Source organism: Papilio machaon, chromosome 15 (genome assembly GCF_912999745.1).
Source record: "Papilio machaon chromosome 15, ilPapMach1.1, whole genome shotgun sequence".
Taxonomy (NCBI): domain Eukaryota; kingdom Metazoa; phylum Arthropoda; class Insecta; order Lepidoptera; family Papilionidae; genus Papilio; species Papilio machaon.
The window spans coordinates 3,913,034-3,935,207 of record NC_060000.1 but is presented as its reverse complement, the minus strand read 5'-3'; the positions used below and the strand labels follow the sequence as shown (position 1 = coordinate 3,935,207).

The 22,174-nt window shown below is 33.2% G+C and overlaps 1 protein-coding gene and 1 long non-coding RNA gene across 2 annotated transcripts; both read left to right on the top strand.

Moving 5' to 3' along the window:
- Positions 1-6,944: 6,944 nt before the first annotated feature.
- On the top strand, positions 6,945-14,581 carry LOC123721722. Its single transcript, XR_006756295.1, has 3 exons — positions 6,945-6,979; positions 14,075-14,294; positions 14,543-14,581. It is a non-coding gene; the product is annotated as an uncharacterized LOC123721722 (long non-coding RNA).
- A 19-nt stretch (positions 14,582-14,600) lies between these two features.
- Positions 14,601-20,772, top strand: LOC106720963 (monocarboxylate transporter 2). Its single transcript, XM_045681287.1, has 10 exons — positions 14,601-14,733; positions 14,952-15,102; positions 16,204-16,322; positions 18,390-18,557; positions 18,730-18,889; positions 19,110-19,251; positions 19,460-19,591; positions 19,659-19,833; positions 19,909-20,061; positions 20,134-20,772. Exons 1-10 carry the CDS (start codon positions 14,601-14,603, stop codon positions 20,658-20,660), a joined length of 1,860 nt encoding a protein of 619 aa, XP_045537243.1. The 3' UTR covers positions 20,661-20,772.
- The last annotated feature ends 1,402 nt before the right edge of the window (positions 20,773-22,174 follow it).

The window sequence follows — 22,174 nt, the reverse complement described above, 5'->3', positions numbered from 1 at the left end:
AATCACATTAGAAATTGTATTGTAAATTACAGTAAAAAGAATTAAACAAAAACATTGAATAAAATTAATTTTACAATTTAAAGACGTGCAATATTTAAACTTGGTTTCTTTGTCAATTTTAAACAATCCTTTATAAAAGTTTTTTAACGTTTTTTGAAATACAATTGCAAATACAAGACAGATAAAATATAGTAATACATTCAAAATAAGCAATATATCTTTCGATGCACCAGGATAACAGAAATAGATAATATACAATAAACAGCAATTAAAAACCAGAGTGTAACAAAACGATGCAATTTTAACGTATCTGTTTAGGGACCAAATTACAGGTAATCTATTCATACCTATCATCCAACCGAATACAATATAAATTTCACTCAAAACGTCGAAAGAATAATCGTTATTGCGTAGGTAAGTGTTAACAAGTATACTTGGAGCAGTCATTGCAAAAGTTGTATTAACTAAAGACTTGCGTTGTACTGACCTGCAATTATCTTGATTGCTTCGATTATTTTCTAAATGTGTCATTAAATTACTCACTGCACAACTACTCCTTTTAATTGCTTTTTATAAGTACAAGCGATCACACGTGACTTTGTCTGCGTTGAATTAAAAAAAAATACGTAAGGGCTTCTGGACTATTCCAGATTCTAATCTGTCTTCCAAACATCATTCATATCTGTTCACCTGTTCTAGAGACACGTTCACTAAACTACCATACATCTACACAAACTTAGCATTTATTATATTAGTATGAATTATCGTGTTATTACGTTGATTAAATGCAGTTAACTCAAATTTAAAAAGATATAAAAAAATTCTTATCTACATAAATATTTTCGCACATTAAGCTAACAACTGAATAAACGTTAAATCATCGTTAAATTTATAAATGAACGCTATTTCAGTTCCCTCCCATTGTATAATTCTAAGCGTGTTTTCATCACTCGAATCTTTTGTTACTGGATCACGTTCCACGACGTCCCTTTTGATTTGATTTGATAGAACGTGAGCAATTATATTTTTACATTTAGGTGTCAGGCAGTAGAAACTGATATCATTTATCATCGTACATTATTTGTACATTTTTTTCATTCATGTTTTATCTCCGGGTAGTGAAAGTTGGAACTGACAAGGTATATTTCTGTTGTGGATCTTTTTACCCTTTTTTCTAATACTTAATTGATTTTTGTCCTTGAGTTTAAATTAGTTACTTAGTTAAAATGTTTCATGTTATATATCACTATGTTAATGCTTTCAAAGTCGAGTTCACAGTTGAAATAACTTTTCGACGGTTCATACGCATCGGAAGATTACCTCTCTCATTGAAAAGCCTCGAAATATATTCATCAATGGCATTCGTTCAAAGCGTGTTCACGTTGCCTGTGCCGCAAATTCTAAATGTAATAACTTATTTTGTTGTAATTTAACTTTCATAGAATAGCCTTCTGCTCTTCCCAGTAAGTAAAATATCGAAAAATAAAACAATAATAAGCAAAAACAAAAATCGTCACAATTAAATGCGCGTTAAATAAAAAAACTTCCATTTCGTCTATGCTCTATTTATCTTAACAATTTTAACAAGCATTTTTGCACAAATATGTGTGATACAGGACCTTAAATTGTATGTTTAAATATAAATTTAAATGAATATAAAATTAGTGTATTCGCGTTATGATACATTAAAATAACCTCTAATAAATCTATGAAGTAAGTAGTTACTATTATTACACATAAAGCTGTTCATTGCAACTGTTCATCTAAATTATTCATTTCTTTTAATAAAATTGTCCTAACATTTGCCAAATAAAGATGGAAATTTTCAAGCCATCAGCTACATTTCATTAGCATTTTTACTCCCGGGGCTCGTTTTACCTCATCCAATTGAGGACTGGAATACTTTGAGTTATGCCATCTTTGAACATTTTCTTACTCACTGCTATCCTTGAAACTTTACCATCGAGAAAGGCCTTAAAAGAATTTTAATTAGTGACTGAAATCTTATTTGAATTTTTCTTACGTCATCGTTATATCGTTGTTCTGCTTATTATATATTAAAAAAAATCGTATACAAATAACATTATATTGTTCTTTTAAATACGTAATGCTATTTTTTCACATTACCAAACTCTGGATGAAGTTTCCAGTAAAATTAATTGAAATCTTAAAATAAGATTTGAAACTTCTATAAAGGCCGGGTCGCTTGCAGGAACTGTAATAGAAAGATAGCATCGCTACTGGCTTCTTATCGACCTTATTGCGTATAAAATGAGAATGGAAAACATACACTCGACTGTTATTGTACCAAGTAATTATTAAACGATAAGATTACATTATAATGGACTTATATATAAACACTCATTAAATATACATCAAATACGAAAGAGCACTTTGTACGGAGTCAGCAACAGTTAACTTTGATTGTATCCATGCACAGGCTTTGCTGTCGCTAGAAAAATGCTGCCATCGGCACGAAAACAGCTGCCGCTGCCGATTGTTTAAAGCTCTCCATGTACAGCTGTCCTTAAATATTCAGTGTTTGGTTTAGTGTCATATAACATTCCTTTGTTAGTTTCTACCTTGATTTAAATGTATAACATTACGTTTGTTTTGCTTCTGTTAATGTCTAATTGATATTAATGAGTCCTTTTTCTATGTTTTTGTTTATTTATAAATTAAAAGATAATTAAACCATCTCTTACTTTTTTAATTAAATGAGAATAATATAGATAACAAGGATATTCGAGATATCGATAAAAATAAGTGCCTTAATAAAATTCTATAAAAAAACCTTTGAATTTAATTCCACTCGACTTGGACAAAGCTTTGTCTTTGACATTTAATATAATTGGAATTTCAACGAGTCTTAACTGATGTTGATTCTTTTGTATTTTTCATTTTATTGTAACTAGAAGACAACGTGAATAAGAATCTTTATAAACCAACTGAGTCAAGAGGTTAATATTTTTCGCGCGTATGTAAGGTACATCTTACCAATATTGTAACTGCGAAATTTTGGATTCATGTATGGCAGTTTAGTGAAAGTATCTGTAGAACAAGTGAACGGATTTGAATGATGTTCTGTTCTGTTCTGTTCTCTGTCCTGTTCTCTGTCCTGTTCTCTGTCCTGTTCTCTGTTCTGTTCTCTGTTCTGTTCTCTGTTCTGTTCTCTGTTCTGTTCTCTGTTCTGTTCTCTGTTCTGTTCTGTGTTCTGTTCTCTGTTCTGTTCTCTGTTCTCTGTTCTCTGTTCTGTTCTCTGTTCTGTTCTGTTCTCTGTTCTGTTCTCTGTTCTGTTCTCTGTTCTGTTCTCTGTTCTGTTCTCTGTTCTGTTCTCTGTTCTGTTCTCTGTTCTGTTCTGTTCTGTTCTCTGTCCTGTTTTCTGTTCTGTTCTCTGTTCTGTTCTCTGTTCTGTTCTCTGTTCTGTTCTGTTCTCTGTTCTGTTCTGTTCTCTGTTCTGTTCTGTTCTCTGTTCTGTTCTCTGTTCTGTTCTGTTCTGTTCTCTGTCCTGTTCTCTGTTGTGTTCTCTGTTCTGTTCTCTGTTCTGTTCTCTGTTCTGTTCTCTGTTCTGTTCTCTGTTCTGTTCTCTGTTCTGTTCTCTGTTCTGTTCTCTGTTCTGTTCTCTGTTCTGTTCTCTGTTCTGTTCTCTGTTCTGTTCTCTGTTCTGTTCTCTGTTCTGTTCTGTTCTGTTCTCTGTTCTGTTCTCTGTTCTGTTCTCTGTTCTGTTCTCTGTTCTGTTCTCTGTTCTGTTCTCTGTTCTGTTCTCTGTTCTGTTCTCTGTTCTGTTCTCTGTTCTGTTCTGTTCTCTGTTCTGTTCTCCGTTCTGTTCTGTTTTGTTCTGTTCTGTTCTGTTTGTTTGAAGGTTTCTCAAGAACAGCTTAACGGATCTTGATGAAATTTGGCACAGACGTAGAACATAGTTTGGCAGAACACATATGCTACTACTTATAAATTTGTTTTTTTTTTTAATTCGCTGGCGACATCTAGTCTTTTATTAATGCAGGTTTTATGTATCTTCCACTGTGACATGCAGCAGCCTAAACGACTGAACCCATTTTGATGAGTTAGGTGTGATTCAATTAGTAAGTCAGTCATTCAGTTTGTCTTCACAACGAGCCTTACAGTTTGTCTTCACAACGAGTTTACAGTACAGACAAAAAAATGCGTTTTTCTCAAACCGTGTTAGAAAAACTTTGTTCGAAGATAATGTAATAAAACAACAGATTCACGTCACGAATTTCGTTTTTTTTACTTTAGGTGTTTACTCTCGCGAAAGAACATGTGTCTACATAGTAATCCATCAACTGGCCTCGAAGGCGATTTACACTGACAGATGATTGACTTAACAAGAAAAATCCCTTTTTATGTAACAGACTTGTGCAAATCTTCTTTGTAACCTGATTGGTGCTTACACCTGGTAATTAGTTTAATGAATTGGTTAACGAAAGTTTTAATAGCTTTATTTATGAATAGTTTTTCTTTATAAATAACGCAAATACATCATGTATATGATTTATTTTAATTTTCATATAGACACGGCAATTTTGTTAACAGTCCAGAGTCTTATGACACGGAACATATAAATTTATAAACAGTTTTTCTATAAGGCTTTTACACACAAAAAATATTAGCGCATTAAAGCTAATACTAGCTTCAATTTAATTAAGCTTTCACAGCTTTAACCAATTGTCAATACAACCTATAAATTATTTGAACAGTCGTCTTAATCTATTGTACCTATAATTATTCATGCTGCCGCAAACCTTGTATTGCACACATTTAGAGGTTTGCTTTACGGAAATAGAAAGACGATGGGAAATTGTTAATATAGTTTAATATAGTATAGATAAATAAAAATCAACGTAATAAATGCGAAATAGCAGTTTATGATCATATCAAAGATGATATTGATAATAGAACTGTTAATAAACAAATGATTAACACAATTATATTAATAACTTTCGATTCAACAACAACAACAGAGTGTAATGCATTTAAAGTGTTAATCTAAGTAGATTAAATGACAAAACATTTTTATAATTATAATAAAAAAAAAACAATATACTATCTGTGGAAATTTACCATTCTGTTCTCAATTTTCAACTTAATACGCATAATCACATTTATACCAATTTGCGCTGTTGTTGTAACTGATATTAATTCGGCATACATTATTCAGCAATACAGCATATTGTATTACCAAACGTGTCTTTTTTGACACATTTGAACTTTGCATAACTTCAGAACTATGCTTTTGTTACGAGTATGAGCACAGACCGAAAGTGCTATCAATATTACGAGGACGAATTGAAATTAAGTATGTAATTTTAGTAAATGGGGTAATTCCAATTTGAATGTCTTAACGTCGAAATTGTCACGGTGATATGTGGCAAATTACTGTCTTAAATCTGATAATAATATATCTTCTTCCATTTTCAATGTCATTTCTGTCTTTGTTTGCTTTGGTGCAGTGATCGTTAAAAAACAAATTGCAATTAAAAATGTTTTAAGGCGCGGTGGCCGGGAAAGCAATTTACAAATACGCTCAACGATGATCCTCGGTATAATATTGTTTAATGATATTAAGTAATTGAATTAGACTAAAATTTAAGAAACACACTGATAATTTTTAAAATTATTTGTATTTTTTACCTATAAAGTACAAAGCATAGGAATTGTGGATGCACTGCTAATGAGAGTGAAGTGTTGATAAGTATTGTAAGTGGTTAGCGTATGTTGGAGTCTTAAGTCTAGCGAAATTAAGTGACTTGGAATCTAACCAATAATTTAGTAAAGTACCATAAAGTTTTATATTTCTGTCTTAAATTCTAAAGGCTTTACCATAAAAAACAGACAGTGTTTCAAACACATTTTATGACTCTAGTGGTCTGGTGATTGTTGACAAATCATGGTTTATCATTTATAGAAATATTATTAGCATAGGCTTGCGAAATGCAATGTCCAACTAAATTTTTGGGGTAATACTTTTGATTTCTAAGTTGTAATCGTAAGCGTATCTTTTAAGACTTGAAGTGTAATAAACATTTTAATGTTACGGTAGCGATTTAGTGTATTCATAATTTTCCGACGCATAGAGCAAACTACAATAATTTATTTGTCTTGTTTATAGTGGGGTTGCCAAAAAGTACTGACTCAAACTGAATGTACGAGCTCAGCGTTTTCCTTAACGAGATTTAAATGTTCTATTGTTTCGACACATAAGAACTCCGAGGGATTTTCAACATTAAATTATCAATTATCAAGTTTAAAAGTTATAATTCAGATATTGAAATGATAAACTCTTCGATAGCGGAGCTTAAGATGGTCATTTGTCAAAGTAAATCGCTCAGGTAAGTACAGTTTTATCAACGAACGTGAGAAATAGTGTTCAAATGCTCCCAACGGACTGAATTTACACTGAACATAAAACATTACTACCTCCTCTACCAGTTTATACAAGTAGTTTTACGTTTATCTGAACAGAATTGTTAAATATCCAAATAATGTATTTTAAATATACTTTAGTATTAGGTATTTAATCTGTAGCTTGTTAGAAAAAAAAGAATTTCTAAACTAAGACTAAAGCTCAGAGAAATGAGAATGAATTTAAAGATTAAATGAAGAGGATGTGACACGGATTCGAGCTTCAAGCGAATGGTTTCACACTTCGTAGGCTGACAGGTTGCCAACGGGCGCGGCGCGGCCAGGGGCGACGCGTGCCCGGGTCGCACAGCGCGGCAGTATCGCGTCGGACGTCGCGCGGCTCCCTCACTATTTCCGACATGATAGCGAGGCAACTTTTCCGCTAGTACTCATACGTGTTGACCGCCCGCTACGCTTTTCAATTTCGACACCCCGGTGAAATCTGCTCGTAATTTTTTTTTGTATAAAATAGTCAAGTATATAGTGAACTCAGTGAATGTTTTTTTTTATTACTTTGTGATATTAATTTAATTTGTTAAAATTCGTGTTGGATTAAGTAAGTATTATAACATTTTTTTTAAACCGCAAATTTGAATATTTATAAATATGGTTATAATTGTTTTATATTTTATTTTAATGTTGTTATAAAAGAAGGAATAAAATAAAAGTGATCCGGAAGAAAAAAAATTCTTTCCAAATTCCGGCCTGAAGTTCAATGTCGCAGTTGGGTTATTGGGAAAATACTTCCTTTTATGATAGTTAATTTACCATAATATTACAGCAAATAACTACGTAATTTTTCACGAATTTGGTATATGTATGTATAGCACAATACGCAAAAATGCATTATTCAAAACGTACGTTTAATTAATATTCAATTTTATAATCAAAATAAGCTAATAATACTTGAATAAGGAGAATAAAAATATGTTTAATGTATCTCTTTAGACATTTTAATATAATTAATGAACTTAATTTAATTAATGAATAATTACATAGCTGTACGTTTACAAAGATTAAAATGACAACCAACAAAAATGTAAAATACTTGTAACGTAGGATTGTGGACTTAACACGCACAATTTAGACATCATAGCCATGAGTTTTCACTGCCCAAAAACTTGTACAAAAACATATTATCATCTCACGAATTTTTGTGGAAAGAAAAAAATAAAAACATATTTTGTACAGGTGTTATATTTCTACAAGTATTCACTCCAGCTCTATGTATCTTTTTCATTAAAATTACTATTAACTTAATTCCATTAGATATATATCGTAATATATTCTTCCAGTTGATTTCAATTCAAGTACAGTAATAAAGCTTCAAATCAGATATGAACTGCAGTTGAACGGCAGCCCAATAAAATTTATTATAGGCACCATAAATTAAGAAGAATATTCATAAAGCATAATGAACAGCGATATTAAGGCACAAGAATACTTGTAACTGAGCATGTATTCAAAGAAATGTTTAAAAGGGAAACTACAAGCATAGTGCGATCTGAGGTGTATTTTATCTTTAATACGCGAACCGAGTTAGCTCCAGTACAGTCAATATAACTTACTCTTACTAATATTATAAATACGAAAGTTTAGATAGATGTATGGATATTTGTTAGCAGGTAACTTCAACGCGGTTAAATAGATTTGGATAAAATTTGGCATAAAGATAGATTTCTGTTTATGATGGCTATGATATGATGGCTACTTATTGAGTTTGCTCTTTTAATTCCTCGCCGACAAAGTCTTGGTTAGAAACAAGTGATTGAAAAAATAATTATCACATTTTATAAGTTATGTGTGATTAAATTCAATAAACGCCTATGCAAAAAATTATTGTTATAACTGTTTTTTTTGACAGTGTACACAGTGTAGTTATGTCGTAACGTCGTCGACACATGACAGGCTTCACGTTGAATAACATTGACAATACGAAAATGGGCCAATGTTTTAGAAACGCAACAAACAAAAAGAGCACGAAGTCAGACCTTTTTAAGACAGCACTTGTTAAATGAGAACTTTAGAAATGAACTCTTCGTCAGTTGGCTATTCATAAAATACGTAGTCATCCTTAACACAAGGAACTCATCAACAATAGAAGTTTCAGAAACAATTTGTTACTTTTTCTGAAACAATCACTTTCAGTATTCAATAGGTATTGTTTAATTTTCAAAGAATAACAAATTATAACAATGCTTTTAATTTTCTATGCATTATTTATAAAACATTTTAAATAAATATAACATATAGATCGGTGTGAAGAATAACGGATGTTAATTCAGTACAGATAGATCCGTTTTTATATTTTTTTAAACGGTTGCGACTTAAACGTTTGGGCATATATATGTCGTATAACCAACAAATTGTTATTATATACGTGGTAAGGTTAAATGACAATGTCGTCTAAATCAAATGTAAGTGGCCTTTGTATCTATCGGATGCCCACGCAAACTTTATTTAGAGTTTACTTAATACAGGGGTTATGTATGTTGATTGAATAGAGGGAATAGGGATATCACCCGTTTTTTTAAATGTTATGTTAAACATAATCATGATCATAATAAGTCCGTTTTCTATTATTATTCAAAGAACCTTCTGTCCTTGGAAATAAATTACAATTTTCATAACCACCCCCAGGATCGGGAGGGTCAGTATCCATTTTGGACTAGTTTTAACTTAAACTAAAGGAACTTAGACAATGACAAAACCAATAACCAAACAAATAACACAAAAAGCAAATCAATAGATTGTCTGAGATAACGCAAATCTTAATAAAATAACCGCAGCTAAAAAAAAACCACTTGTACTACGCACTTAACCAGAAAGCAGTCCCGACTATACCTTAGACCTCCCTAAATTGGGTGGACCCCGAGCCCTTCGGTGGGGACTATTATTATTGCTGTTATTAATTTGAAACCCCAACGAGACTTATTAATGTTAAAATGCTTACAATTCCCTTCACTTTCAAAACTTGGAGTCATTAATTGTCATTAAGGACTAGTAGATGGAATTATTCGTATAAAATTATTAAAATCCTATTGGAAATTTGTTATAACTATGTAAATTCCTATTTATTAAACAACTAAATAGCAAAAAATGTATATGTAATATGTTTGACGATAAATAATTTTATTTTTGTATATTTTTTTTTACGTCAATGATTTTGTATTTCGGTTCATTGATTTTAATAATCAATTCGACTCTTTTGTTTTTTGTTTCAATACAATATGAAAATTGCGGTTTAAGTATAATCTTCTCAATGGTTATACTGACATTAACCAGATGGAGAAAATGGAACAGAGAAGAAAATAATTAGAAATAAAGTAACCTTTTTTCAATTCACTTTAATCTTTTTGTCCATTGATTGTTTCTAAAACGAAAATAAACGGCGTCGTTTTAATTTATGTATCGATTATAGATAAGAAGTTTCCGAATTCAATATGTACATAAATTAATTTTCAAAAGCTGCTTATTACGCTTGTAGATTGATAAATGATTTTAGACAATAGCGCGAATATATTTTACAATGAAAATTGACAACAATTACGACGAAGGCGATCACAAACATGGAGAAAGAAAGACTCGATCAATTCCATCAACACATTTGTGTCTTGCACTTTAAGTAGTGAACCTTTATTTTTCAAAGCATTAGTAAAGGACATCTCAATAAAATACTTTTTTAAGCTATCTAGCTCCGATGAAATTTTATTTTATTTAAAAAGTAATTTATTTGCAAGCACAGATCGCCACGTTGAAATAATAATGGAGATTGCTTGCATTGAATAAAGGCATTGTGTAAGTCTTTACTATGACCGGCTTCGCTATAAACTGTTGTATCTAAATACTGCCGCTGCAAATGAATATATGTACTGCATGTTCAATTTAATGCGAGATACAACGCAAATAGGTCGAGCTATTTCCTATTCATACCATTGTGCAATTTACTTTAAGAGTTACGATTAAATTATTGTATCTTACATTATAAAGAAGAAAAACTTTTAATAAAATACATGTACTTATTTATTAGTGACCCGCGTCTTCACGCTCGTGGAATAAAAAAAAACATTTATTCGTCTATGCGTTATTCCAGAGTGTTAATCTATCTCTGCCCCATAACAATGTTAATTTTGACTCTATTGAAGTTATAGATGGATTTGTTCTGACAAGCTTTGATAAAAGACACGGGTACGGATTTTCCATTTCTAAATCCAGTTTCTAGTTCAGGTAAAATAGACTTATGTAGCTCTTTGACTAGAAAAATACACGTTCCGGTTGGATGCGACGGATTTTTCTAGTCAAGAGTCACGGTCGCCGCTTCAACGTGAGCGTGCATTTATCTTCTTTTGCCTTTTATATCTATTTTTTAAATAAAATCTAGACTAGAATATTACAATGATGAAAATCACTACGTTCATGGATTATAGCAGTCGGAATTCGTCCATGCGGAATTAAAAAAAAAACTAGTAATAAACATAGCCTATATCATCCGAGAATATTGTAGCTTCCCAACATCGAAAGAATTTTTCAAATCGGTTCAAACAACAAACAATCAAATATTTCCTTTATAATATTACATACCAATGTTTATCGTATTGTTTATTGTGTTACAGCAATAAAATACGTAACAAAATAAAATGTTGTTCAAGGAGTAAATCTAAATTTAACTTCTAATTTTAACATGAACCTTACAGATACAATAAAATTACTATTTTATCATATAGCTTTGGATTCTTGCCCAATGTATACAATAAACATAATATTTAATCATAACTCTAATCACTTGCTGCTAGATTTATTATCTGGCAGTACGAATATACCTTTAACAATAATACCATTGCTACTATTACTTCTTTAATATCGTTGGCAGTAAGTTATGAATATACATAGTTCACTAAAAAAAATTATCTCCTCGACAGTGATATAAGAGTATATTCTAATTGAAACGGAAAATTATTGAATTAAATTTATTAAATTGTTTAAACTTTCGTGAGACATCATAATTAATTAATTAAGAAAGATAGATAGAAGATTTCGCGGTCGCGTCGCGTTTCGCACTCGCCGCGAAGTCTTCGGATTAAACACTCGCCCTGAAGATGGACCCCCGATGGGTCCGAAACTAGTCGGTGCCGTCACCGGACGATCAAACGTGAGTTAAGCCGTTTCTTAATTAATTAGTTAATGAATTAAATCTGTGATTAATAATCATGTATTAATGCATTTTAAATTTTTAATATCTGCAAAACCTCCTATTTACAGGTATGAGTGCCTATGTGAGTTATTTGTCTGTTTTTGGTGTATGTTAACTCATTAGTTAACGTAAACTGTTACAATCTGTCTTCTACGATTATAGTAAATATTCAAAAGTTTTTTCCAACATTTCCATTAATTTATTTCAGATGTTCGCAAAAATTTTTGTCGTTGAATTGTTCTGTTCGTGTTGTTATTGTTTTACTTACGGAGAGTTTTGTATAATTTTTCTTTGAGTTTGTAAAACTTTTTTTTACTTTTCGAATACACAATGATTTAATGTATTGTCTATAGAAGTTTTTCTTTTGTTTTTGTGACAATGATGAAAATATTTTTATAGCATAAGTTAGTCGGGATCAAAGAAATTTTGTTTCGTTTATTTCATCTCGCGTTAAAATATTATTGTTTTCAAAATTTTCGTTTTTATATACTTAACATTCTACAAAGTTATATGTTAAGATTTCAGAACAAATTTGTTTTTTATCCTCTAGATAATTTTTGATCTTAATCCTACAGTTTATTTGATTTTGAAGAATAAGTTGCTTTCCAGTTCGTATTATTCGCTGCACAAGTCAGTCGGTTGCATAATTTTTGGACACTTACTATGTCTACATGTTCCTTAATCTAGAATTAACGCTGTCTTATTTTAATTCGAATATGTTTTGAAATATGCCTTTGTTAGACAGGTGCGTGGGTTTGCATTGTAAAGCACCGCCATTGTTCAATCCGAGGCGGGCCTGACCACACCTACCATTCACACGCCTTTTGTAAACTCTCCGTTAGAATTAAATGTGGACTAATTTACGTTTTGATAGACGTGTACAAACCAGACAATTTGTAATGGCCAACGTGCAAACATACCTTTTGCAGGCTCTTTGATGATGCTTATTAAATATTTATACTTTGGAATTTTAAATATTTTTCTGTCTTTTTTTGTCACAAAGTGGTGTCACTTTGTGTATTTTCTAAAACAACTTCCTGAATTTATAACTTTGATCTTTTTAGGTGAATTTATTGTAAAATATAAAATTACAGGAATATCACTGATTAATAAAAATAATTTATACAGTCCCGAAATCGATGTAAGATCTAAATTACAGATACTGCTTGGAATCAGCATGTAAAAACCATTATTGGACTAAAGGTTTTCACTAAAGCGATTTTCGGTCTGATTAGAATCTTAAAAACGATTGATTAATAATCCCTTTTCATGAAAAAAGCTGTATATAAAAGTTAATTTATGCTGAAAATAAAACATGGTTTAAATATTCTATATTAAACCCTCTAGTTCGAATCCTCACCACCGTTACCATCCACAATCGTCAGCGCCAAAATGATGAAAATCAAATAGGTACAAAATACCACATTTTATGGCTTGTCCATGTATCAATGTTTCCGCGGCTATTTAACTTTCATTTTAAAATTACTTCCATGTTGTAATCAACGATTGTAGTAACTTTCCATTACATTCTTTTTCAAGACATAAAACGTTCTAGTGAAACTTTTTAAATTTTAAAGTTTAACATTATTTACTTTTTATACCTTTCCTTTCCATCGCTAACAACTTTTACCTTTTCAAAGTTCATCCTTACCTTCATTAAAACAGTAAAAGTCAATAGAATAAATTGTTGCTCATTTTATAACCATTTAGGATAGATAAAAATCGCAGCCTTTTGTTTGTGATGTTCTGTTTCCTATTGTAAACAAAACATACGTATTTATTCATACACAATTAACAATAATTAAGTAAATAAGTTAAACAAAAAGGAATCGCTGATGATGACTGGTTCTAGCTTCTGTTAATAAATTATCGAATTGATTTGTCACGTAGCATAATATATCAGGGAAGTGTGGTTTGAAGAATTTACCTTATAACTTACTTAATACTCTTAGCCTACTGATGATATCTTTGATCATATATCCAATAACCAGCCGACGATTTACAAATAAGTTGCGTTGCCTTTTCGTTTCTCCTCTGAGTTTTAAACGTACTTATTTTTTTATTCAGTTGTCTTTACTTCCTACCGCCCCTTAGTGTGTGGCAAAGAAATATTGTTTATTTTTTTAACAAAAAGTGCGCTGTCATCACGCAGTGCTAGCGAGAGAATGTCTCGTTTTCGCCGAACCGTCTTCCTGTCGCCGACCCGGATTTTTGTTGTCGAACTCTAGTTTTTTTTCTTGCTTGTTATTTAATATAACAAATATTTATTAAGCTATGAGAATATACAATAATAAAAATTGGATATATCGTGTTAAACGTTTCAAAAGAATTAATTTTCTTTTTATTCTAAAAACATTACTAAACAATTAAAATGCAACAACCAAACGAAAAAACCATGTATGTATTATTTTTAAAATTTAATAGCAATAACCTTTTACATAGAAAATTTTTCTTTAATAGAGTTCTGCGGCAAAATGCGAACACTGTTGGTGTTAAAGGAAAAACTTCTAAGCATGCAGTGTCAGGTACAGCGCGCATGAGACGAGGAGCAGGTAAATGAAGCAACGAATAGAAAGGATGTGGACGTCAGGAGTTTGACAAGTCGCAGGGAAGAGGCACGAATGAGACGCGGCAGTGTTTACAGTGTGAGCGAGGGCGTGGAGCGGTGCGGTTGTGCTAGGTAACACTTATTAAGATTATCACTCATTATACTTATCAGGCAATGTCTTTCCACAGGTGGTCCAAGGCACCACTGTCGGAACGACAGCGCGGGAATTTCAGAAAAGCGGCATCTAACTAAACTGTAACAAATTTATCTCTCATGCTCACAGTCCACGAGTAGTAGAGGGCGCAGTAACAAGACGCTGCCTAATTGACCATTGCGGTTTTTGTAATAGGTTATCACTAATGGTGTCAATGGTTGCGCAGGTAGCGCGGGTGGGGGCGCGGGTGCGAGTGCGAGTGCGGGTGCGGGCGGGCGCCGCTGATGGCCGGCTGGTGGTCGCCACCGCCGCCGCCGCGCTCGTCCTCGCCACCGCCCCGTGCCCCACCGCCGCCGCCCCGCGCCTGCCGCTGTCCCCACCTCCTTTCCAACAGCTACCACTGCCTACCGCACTATGGCAAGTATAGCATTACTCTCATTAAACGATAGGAGTGAATGCTCCTCATAGTCTTCTGATATCAAATGCATTATATCCTATGCGAGCATCGTATACACTGACATAGCTCCAGTCCTTTGCATAAATAGATTTGATTGCTACTAGTTCAATGTTGAAAAACATTCTTAACTTCTACACATTAATATTTATAATAAGAAAAATAATAGTTATTGCTTTAGAAGGTTACCACGAGGGTGAGGAGGAGTCTAGCGGTGGGGCACTACGTGAGAGGGAACTGCGGTCTTTGCATCGCACCGTGCCCGCGCTGCGCCGTCGCGAGCTCGACACCAGGCCCATCAAGCATCACTTTTACCCTGAAGGGGGTTGGGGGTAAATCTATAATTCATTTAGTTGCAAACAAGTAAGCTGTTTAAAACAAGTAAGATGTTTATTGACCATGGTTTCCGCGAAAGGTGAATTCCTTTCAAACCTTTTTCTTGTTTAAATTTCCTTTTGTAAAGAGTTGTCTTTATAAAGAATATACTGAAATCAAAACAAATATTATAAACATAATTATTAGAAAATGACATGAAAAATAAATCGGATTTAACAACTTCTTTACTCTTTTTTTTCTTTTTATTGTTGGTATCGGACAAAATTTTAAAGACATAGTTAAGTATAGTTCAAAAATTATCAGACCGCAAAAGTCTACATACCGGCAAAATCCTTTATATTCCTAGTTCCTGCGGCTGAGTATTTTATGGTCGGCTTCATTCGAATGCTAAAGATACATAGTATTTTTAAGATAAGAAATAGCAGGAATAAAATTCGTAGACGGATATATGTTGCTGACATAGTTCGTAGAATTAGCCAAGCGATTTGACATTAGATGGGTCAAAGTACCAATAACATTGTAGAGAGAAAGATCCTTGAGTAGAGACCGCCAAATGTACTCAACGCTCCAAACAGATCAAGCGGTGAAACCTTTTGGAGACGCACGGCATTGGATAATCGAGAATTAGAAAATCAAAGAAACAATCGTAACAATTTTGTTGCATTAAAATAAAATGTTAAATTCTAAGAAAACGATATTCAAAACTAAAATCTCTGAAATTATTACTCAATAAAAAAAAGAAAGATATTTAGAAATGTTATTTGTTTTTACATTTTTTTTTTATTTGAACTAGAAAAAAAAGCATTTATTGGAAAAGATCTTAGCATTTCCGATGGCCACTTACAATAGGTTGTGAGTTATCTTTGAAAACGCCCGTTGTAATTTCCCGTCCAAAAATATACACGAATACAAACTTCCGTAAAATTTCCTGTCGGGATTCTTACAAAATTTTAACATGATTTTATGAATTTTCTTTAATTCACTTCCAATATTTAAGTTAACTTGGTGATCTATGTTGATTTCTTCTTCTTCTTCTATTATTCTTAGTTTTCTGGTTTTGTGAATAACTTGAACTCAAATATAGTTTTTTTCCGCAGTTGGATAGTTTGTGGTGCAGCATTTTTAGCTCACTTGCTATCGACAGGATTACAGCTAGCTTACGGAGCTCTACATGTTTATGCGTTGAGACATCTTGGTCCGACAGCCGATCACGCTGGTAAGTAAATCTCCATGAAAATAATAACAAATATTATTAAGAAGTAGCTGCTTCATTCGCATTAAAAATTACCTTCTTAAGTCCAGTTCCCATCTTTTCCTTATAAGAATTTGAGGGACGTGGGAAAGTACTAGAATTTGACATCCAGCACACGCATCCATCAGACGAAATGAGGAATTACTTCCATTTCACGTCTATTTTATTTGTGATCGTGGTATGGCAGTGGTCGAGCCAGGTATTCGTGTAGCAGCTAATGCTGGTGCGGACACTACTACTAGCCTTATAGTATTAAAAATAATATAATAACACCTAGATATTATCATGACCAAACCGCAGTACGGTATTAGATAAAGTCTTTCTCGGAGATATACCTTGCATTTCGTTCAGTCACGTATTCAATTGATTTCCGTCTCGTATCTTATATAAAATCGAGTTTTCAATTGTATCTAAAGAAACAAAAATAACTGTCGATGAAATTTTATTTCTTAAATTTGTAATACTACTATTTCATCATTTTAACAATTTCTATATTTTAAAATGTTGCTTGTTTTAAAACACATATATCAATCGCAAAACTTATTAAAACATCACATTTTTGATTGAAAAGTGTGATATATTTCTATGTCCATAATAGTCGCAAAAGCCACAACAACAAACTCACGTGAAATTAATGATCCTATTAAGTACCAACTTTCGCTAAGAGAGGATAAGACATATACGGAAAGCGAACGGACAAATGTTCATTTCATTAAAACAACGTCATCTTACGTCTGCGTCCCTATGTTATCTTTTAATTCCAATACCAAATTCAATTACCTTAACATTTTAATTTTTGATCTGTTACTTTCGTGCTGTAACAAGTACATATATGTGCGACCGAACTTCGCTCAACGTTGTCTTTTGAAATAAGAAGTAGTTTTTTACGAAAAATACATTTGTATAACCGTTAAAAATCATGCAAAAAGCATCTCCATAGTGTTACAAAAATATCTAAATATATAGTTTCCGAAATAAGCGATATATCGTTTAAGAATTCATAAAAAGAATTCGATATTAGACGCTAAAAAAGAGATTATTAAATCTTAAACGTAGTGACAATCTTATTTTATTTCAATTGATTTTTCGTATAAATAATTTCACATTTTCTTACAAATTAAATTTATTAAATTAATGTTTGTGTACTTACTTGTAGCTCATGGTGAAATAGACAGTAAAAGTAATTTCAATTATTAACAAGGCCTTTGTTTGTTGTTAGGGCGGGGCATAAGACTATATTTCTGTCAGATCCGGTTTTCAAGTCATAATTCAGGCATGGCGTAGGAAAATTTAATTTTAGCGACAGAAACTGTACATAGATATAAGTTAGTTTTTAAACGTCTTTATTTTCCGTAATGGTAAATTCATCGTTTCAATTCGAATATGAAATATCTTTTACGTTGTTGCTATTTTTGTATCAAGTTTAAGTATAATAATGTTTTTACGCTTTCTTTGATTGTAAAATTGTTTCATTAGCCATTCCTTAATTATGTCCGCTAACGACGAAATATTTGGCGAACTGTTGAGACATAAAGTATTAATTTTTATTATTAGTTAGTAACGAGGTAGATTTAAATTAATGTTCATATATCAGGAACGTTGCAATTATCATTAAGAAAATTGGAATTCAGTTTCGATATGTGCACACACGCAATGTCCACAGACCTTGATTGCATTTCAATATTTATACATAAATGAATAAATTCAACCATGTAAAATAAAATTTATACGAGGATGTTTAATTTCTTCATATGTATTCTTACAATAAAAATTATTTCGTTTTAAATACTAGTTACGATAGTGTAATGTTAACCTCTTAAATTAGATATTTAAAAGTTATAACTCGGAAATTATCAACTGGATTTTTTTTTGTCAGCGTAGGGACAGCACCTTTTATAGCGGCAACTGCTAAGGTTATTCGTGTATGGCGGACGCCAACTGCTTATCTCTCATCGCCGAACCCTTAAAGCTTTCGATTCCTAGTGTTTGAAACACTTCACCCATGTTACCCTAAATGTTTTTATCTGACAGTTTGGGCTGGTGCTATTTGTGTGGGCGTGTCGCGGGCTGCCGGCGCTCTGGTGGCGGGTCGCAAACGATCACCAAGACTGGCTGCCTTACTGGGCGGTCTACTGTTACCACTAGCCTGTCTCTTCACATCTTTTGCTACACAACTTCATCAAACTTTACTCAGCTATGGTAACTTTTTTTAACATAGTCATTAAGAACTGGAGACAACACATTTTTTAAACTCAGTTTCTATTCAGGAGCATCATCGTCATTATCATTTAATTTTTGAGATTAAAGACAACGCTACTAAGTTACAAATAAGAATATTAGTATAATACAAGAAGAAAACACGACTATTCAGGAATCGTTCTGGGCGTGGGCTGCGGACTAGTGCGCGAGGCGGCAGGTCTGGTGCTGGGCGCGTACTTCCGCAGGCGTCGGCAGTTCGTGGAGCTGGTGGCTCACGCCGGAGGTGGCGTCGGCATCGCGCTCTTCAGCGTCGCGTATAAAGAGGCAGTAGGGTAAATCATTGCATGAATTTTACTGTATGTTAGTAATATTATTCAAATTGTTCGTTAATTGCGCAAAGGTGCCACTGCGAGGAATTGTGAATGTAAGTAATGAGTGAGTAAAAGGAAAGGAGTAATTTGTCAAAGAGTAGACGCCTAATGACGCAGAAAAAGATAGATGTGTAGATTTTATGTTAACTATGCTTAAATGATGTTGAATAAATTCTCACAGTAAACTGGGATGGCGCTTAGGTCTACAAGCGGTGACAGTTGTACTAGTCCTGGCTTTCTTTCTAAGCGCCGTGTACCGCAGCGCATCGCTATATCATCCGCAACGAAGGGCGATACAGCATTTAAAAAATCAACGAAGAAAGGTAAACTATAAATTAATTAAGAACGGCTTAAATCACGTATGATCGTCCGGTGACGGCGCCGACTAGTTTCGAACCCGTCGGGGGTCCATCTTCAGGACGCGTGTTTATTTTAGTTTGTCATTCAGAACATTTTTAGTAAACTTAAAAAATAATTAAATATGTCCACATATGCATATGCATATATAAATCACCAATTATTTCATTACAGGTTAAAGAAAAGAAGGGATTAAAAAGTTCGCCATTTATTGATTTAAGCTCGCTCCGCTCACGACCCGCAAAAGTTTTGTCGTTATCTACAGGCTTGGCAGCTTTCGGCCTTTACACTCCGGTCTTTTTTTTGGTAAGAGCGTCCTAACGTGTTCAGATTTATTTAATCAATAAACTATTAACATTCGTTACTTTTTCAGGCATTACAAGGCTTTCAGGAGGGCTTGGAGGAGAGTGCACTTGTGTTATTGCAAACATTTCTAGGCTTTGCCGCTGTGCTTGGTTGCGCCGGATTTGGACTGGTGCTCGTCCGCCCATCGGCTCAGTGTCTAGTATCAAAACAATATCTCTGCCAAACTGCTATGCTAGGTATAGGTACGTACTATGAGTATCAATTAAGTATTTACTGGTAAGCCGGTTAAATTATTGATTTTCTTTTTTTCCTTTTAGGAATTTCTATGCTTGCCTTAAGCAGCGTAGAAGGTTATCATGGCTACGTACTTTTCGCGTGGATGTATGGTTTATGCCTCGGGGGATTTCTCTATTCAATAAAAATGCTGACAATGGAACGCGTTCGAGGTCGTCACTTCACTAAAGTTTGGAGTACGTATTTCATTCGAAATTTTTAATATCTATTTCATAATCGTTGAAATTAATTTTAAATTTTTTATGTAGGTTTTGTGCAAGGAGCCGAAGCGTTGCCAGTTATCGTGGGAGTCCCAATGACGGGGTATATCAATCAGCAAGCACCGCGCGCCGGGTTTTACTTCTCGACAGCTGCTACCTTAGCCGGAGCGCTGATGCTTTTCTTCGTTGGCTTTTCCAAGCGTGAGCCGGAAGCTCCGCCGCCAGCGCCCGCGCCGACTATCGCCGACCCCTGTGCTTGTATGACGCCGCCTAGATGCGAGCCTGCGTGGTGCGCATGCAGTGCCGGCGGGGCGACCGCGTATTGTGCTTGGCCAACCACCACCTGCACAACTCGACTGCCCAAATCTTTGTCTTACGCCGCACCACTAAACCGCACGTGCTGTTCTGCTGCGAGTTACCCAGAATGCTGTCGTTCCGCACTTCTACGACCATCGCGCAGCGTCCCAGAGGGTCTTGGTAAATGTCCGAGCACGTGGAACCGCGCAAGCTCCTGCAGGACTTCCTGTAATCGTCGTGATGTTCATCTAATCGAGCAAATCACTACCTCCGTATGATATCAACTTGTGACAAATTTAACAGAACAATTGACTAAAAAATTAATCAAGTGTTTAATCCTTTTTTATTTATGTGAGGTAAATTGTGAAGTGATTGTGTAAATAATTTATGTAGCGAATTTTTTACTTAAGGTTTCTAACAAATAGCAAAAACTAATTAAATGAACTCTTTCTCTGAAATTAACTTCCATAAAAGACTTCAGAATGAAATAAACATGTTTAAAATCATTTGTTGAAACAAATCTTTTCAATCGCCTATAAAGACTTCATCGTCAAAATTTAAAATAGGAAATTTTTAGGACATTTTACTGTATTGTAATTAGAGTTGGATATCTTCTATCAAACTATACTATTGTTGTTACATTGAAATTAATAAATGTAGAATTTGTTAGTGTCTCAAATTAGAACCTCTTTTCTAATCCTTGAAATAAATACTACGGGACCTATATTAGGTTAGATAAGTAGCTAATACATCGTTGAAACATCCCATAAGACAATTTTTTATATGAATTTCTAAATGTTTTTTTTATTCCCATGTTATTATCTAAATAATTATGATTACTAATAAAGAGGATTGCTCATACTGACAAAGTTTATTAGGAATATTTGAAAATTTACATTAAAGACAAAGAACTAAAATGTATTTGTTTCTTACGGTGTAAACTAAATTTGCTTTACATTCTATTTAATGAATTTTAAGTAAATAAAACCTGACTTGTCAGTTGCTACTATTAGAGAATGTCAATTTAATCGGAATGTTATACTGTACAGATAGTGTACTTGTATATAATAAATATCATTATTATACAAATTTTTATGTATTTAAATTCTAACCTAGATTATCCAATACCTGTTTTCCTTTTACTTAGAAGCAAAAACAATATTTTAAAAAAAGCGAAGTGTTACGGTCTATTCAGACAGACACGACGGAGACCATAGCTGATTTATGTACACAAAAAAAATTGAGCATTGCACGATTGAAACAAGGTTTAAATTTACTTATCAAGGCAAGCATTAAAAAGACGTGAAAAGTAAAATTAAACCTTGTTTCATTCGTATAAAGCTCAGTTTCATATGCTATTAAAATCTGCTCTGCTCTCCGCCCCAGTCTGTGTGAACGGAATCTTACTGTTCATTTTCGTTGTCGAATCACCTGTACGAACTCATATGCTATGTTTTGTGCTTGCATTTTAAGGAAAATTGGGAAGTGGAAATCTACAGTCAGATAGCTCAAAAACAAATGTTATGAAAATAGTTTGAGTTTTACAGAATATTTTCTTCAACAAACAACCTTCCCTAATCATTAAAAACGCATCGCATTGTGAACATTAAAGTACTACATAATTATACTGTTATATTTTCTTATATCTGAAACGTATCATCTTTTATCATTTTCAATTTATAATTCCATTGTTTCTGTTTCGTAAATGCGTATTTACTGAGATATAATCCTGTAAAGAGGCTTTGAATACATCCCTTTGTGAGAACAAATCTAATATCATCTGATAATTTCC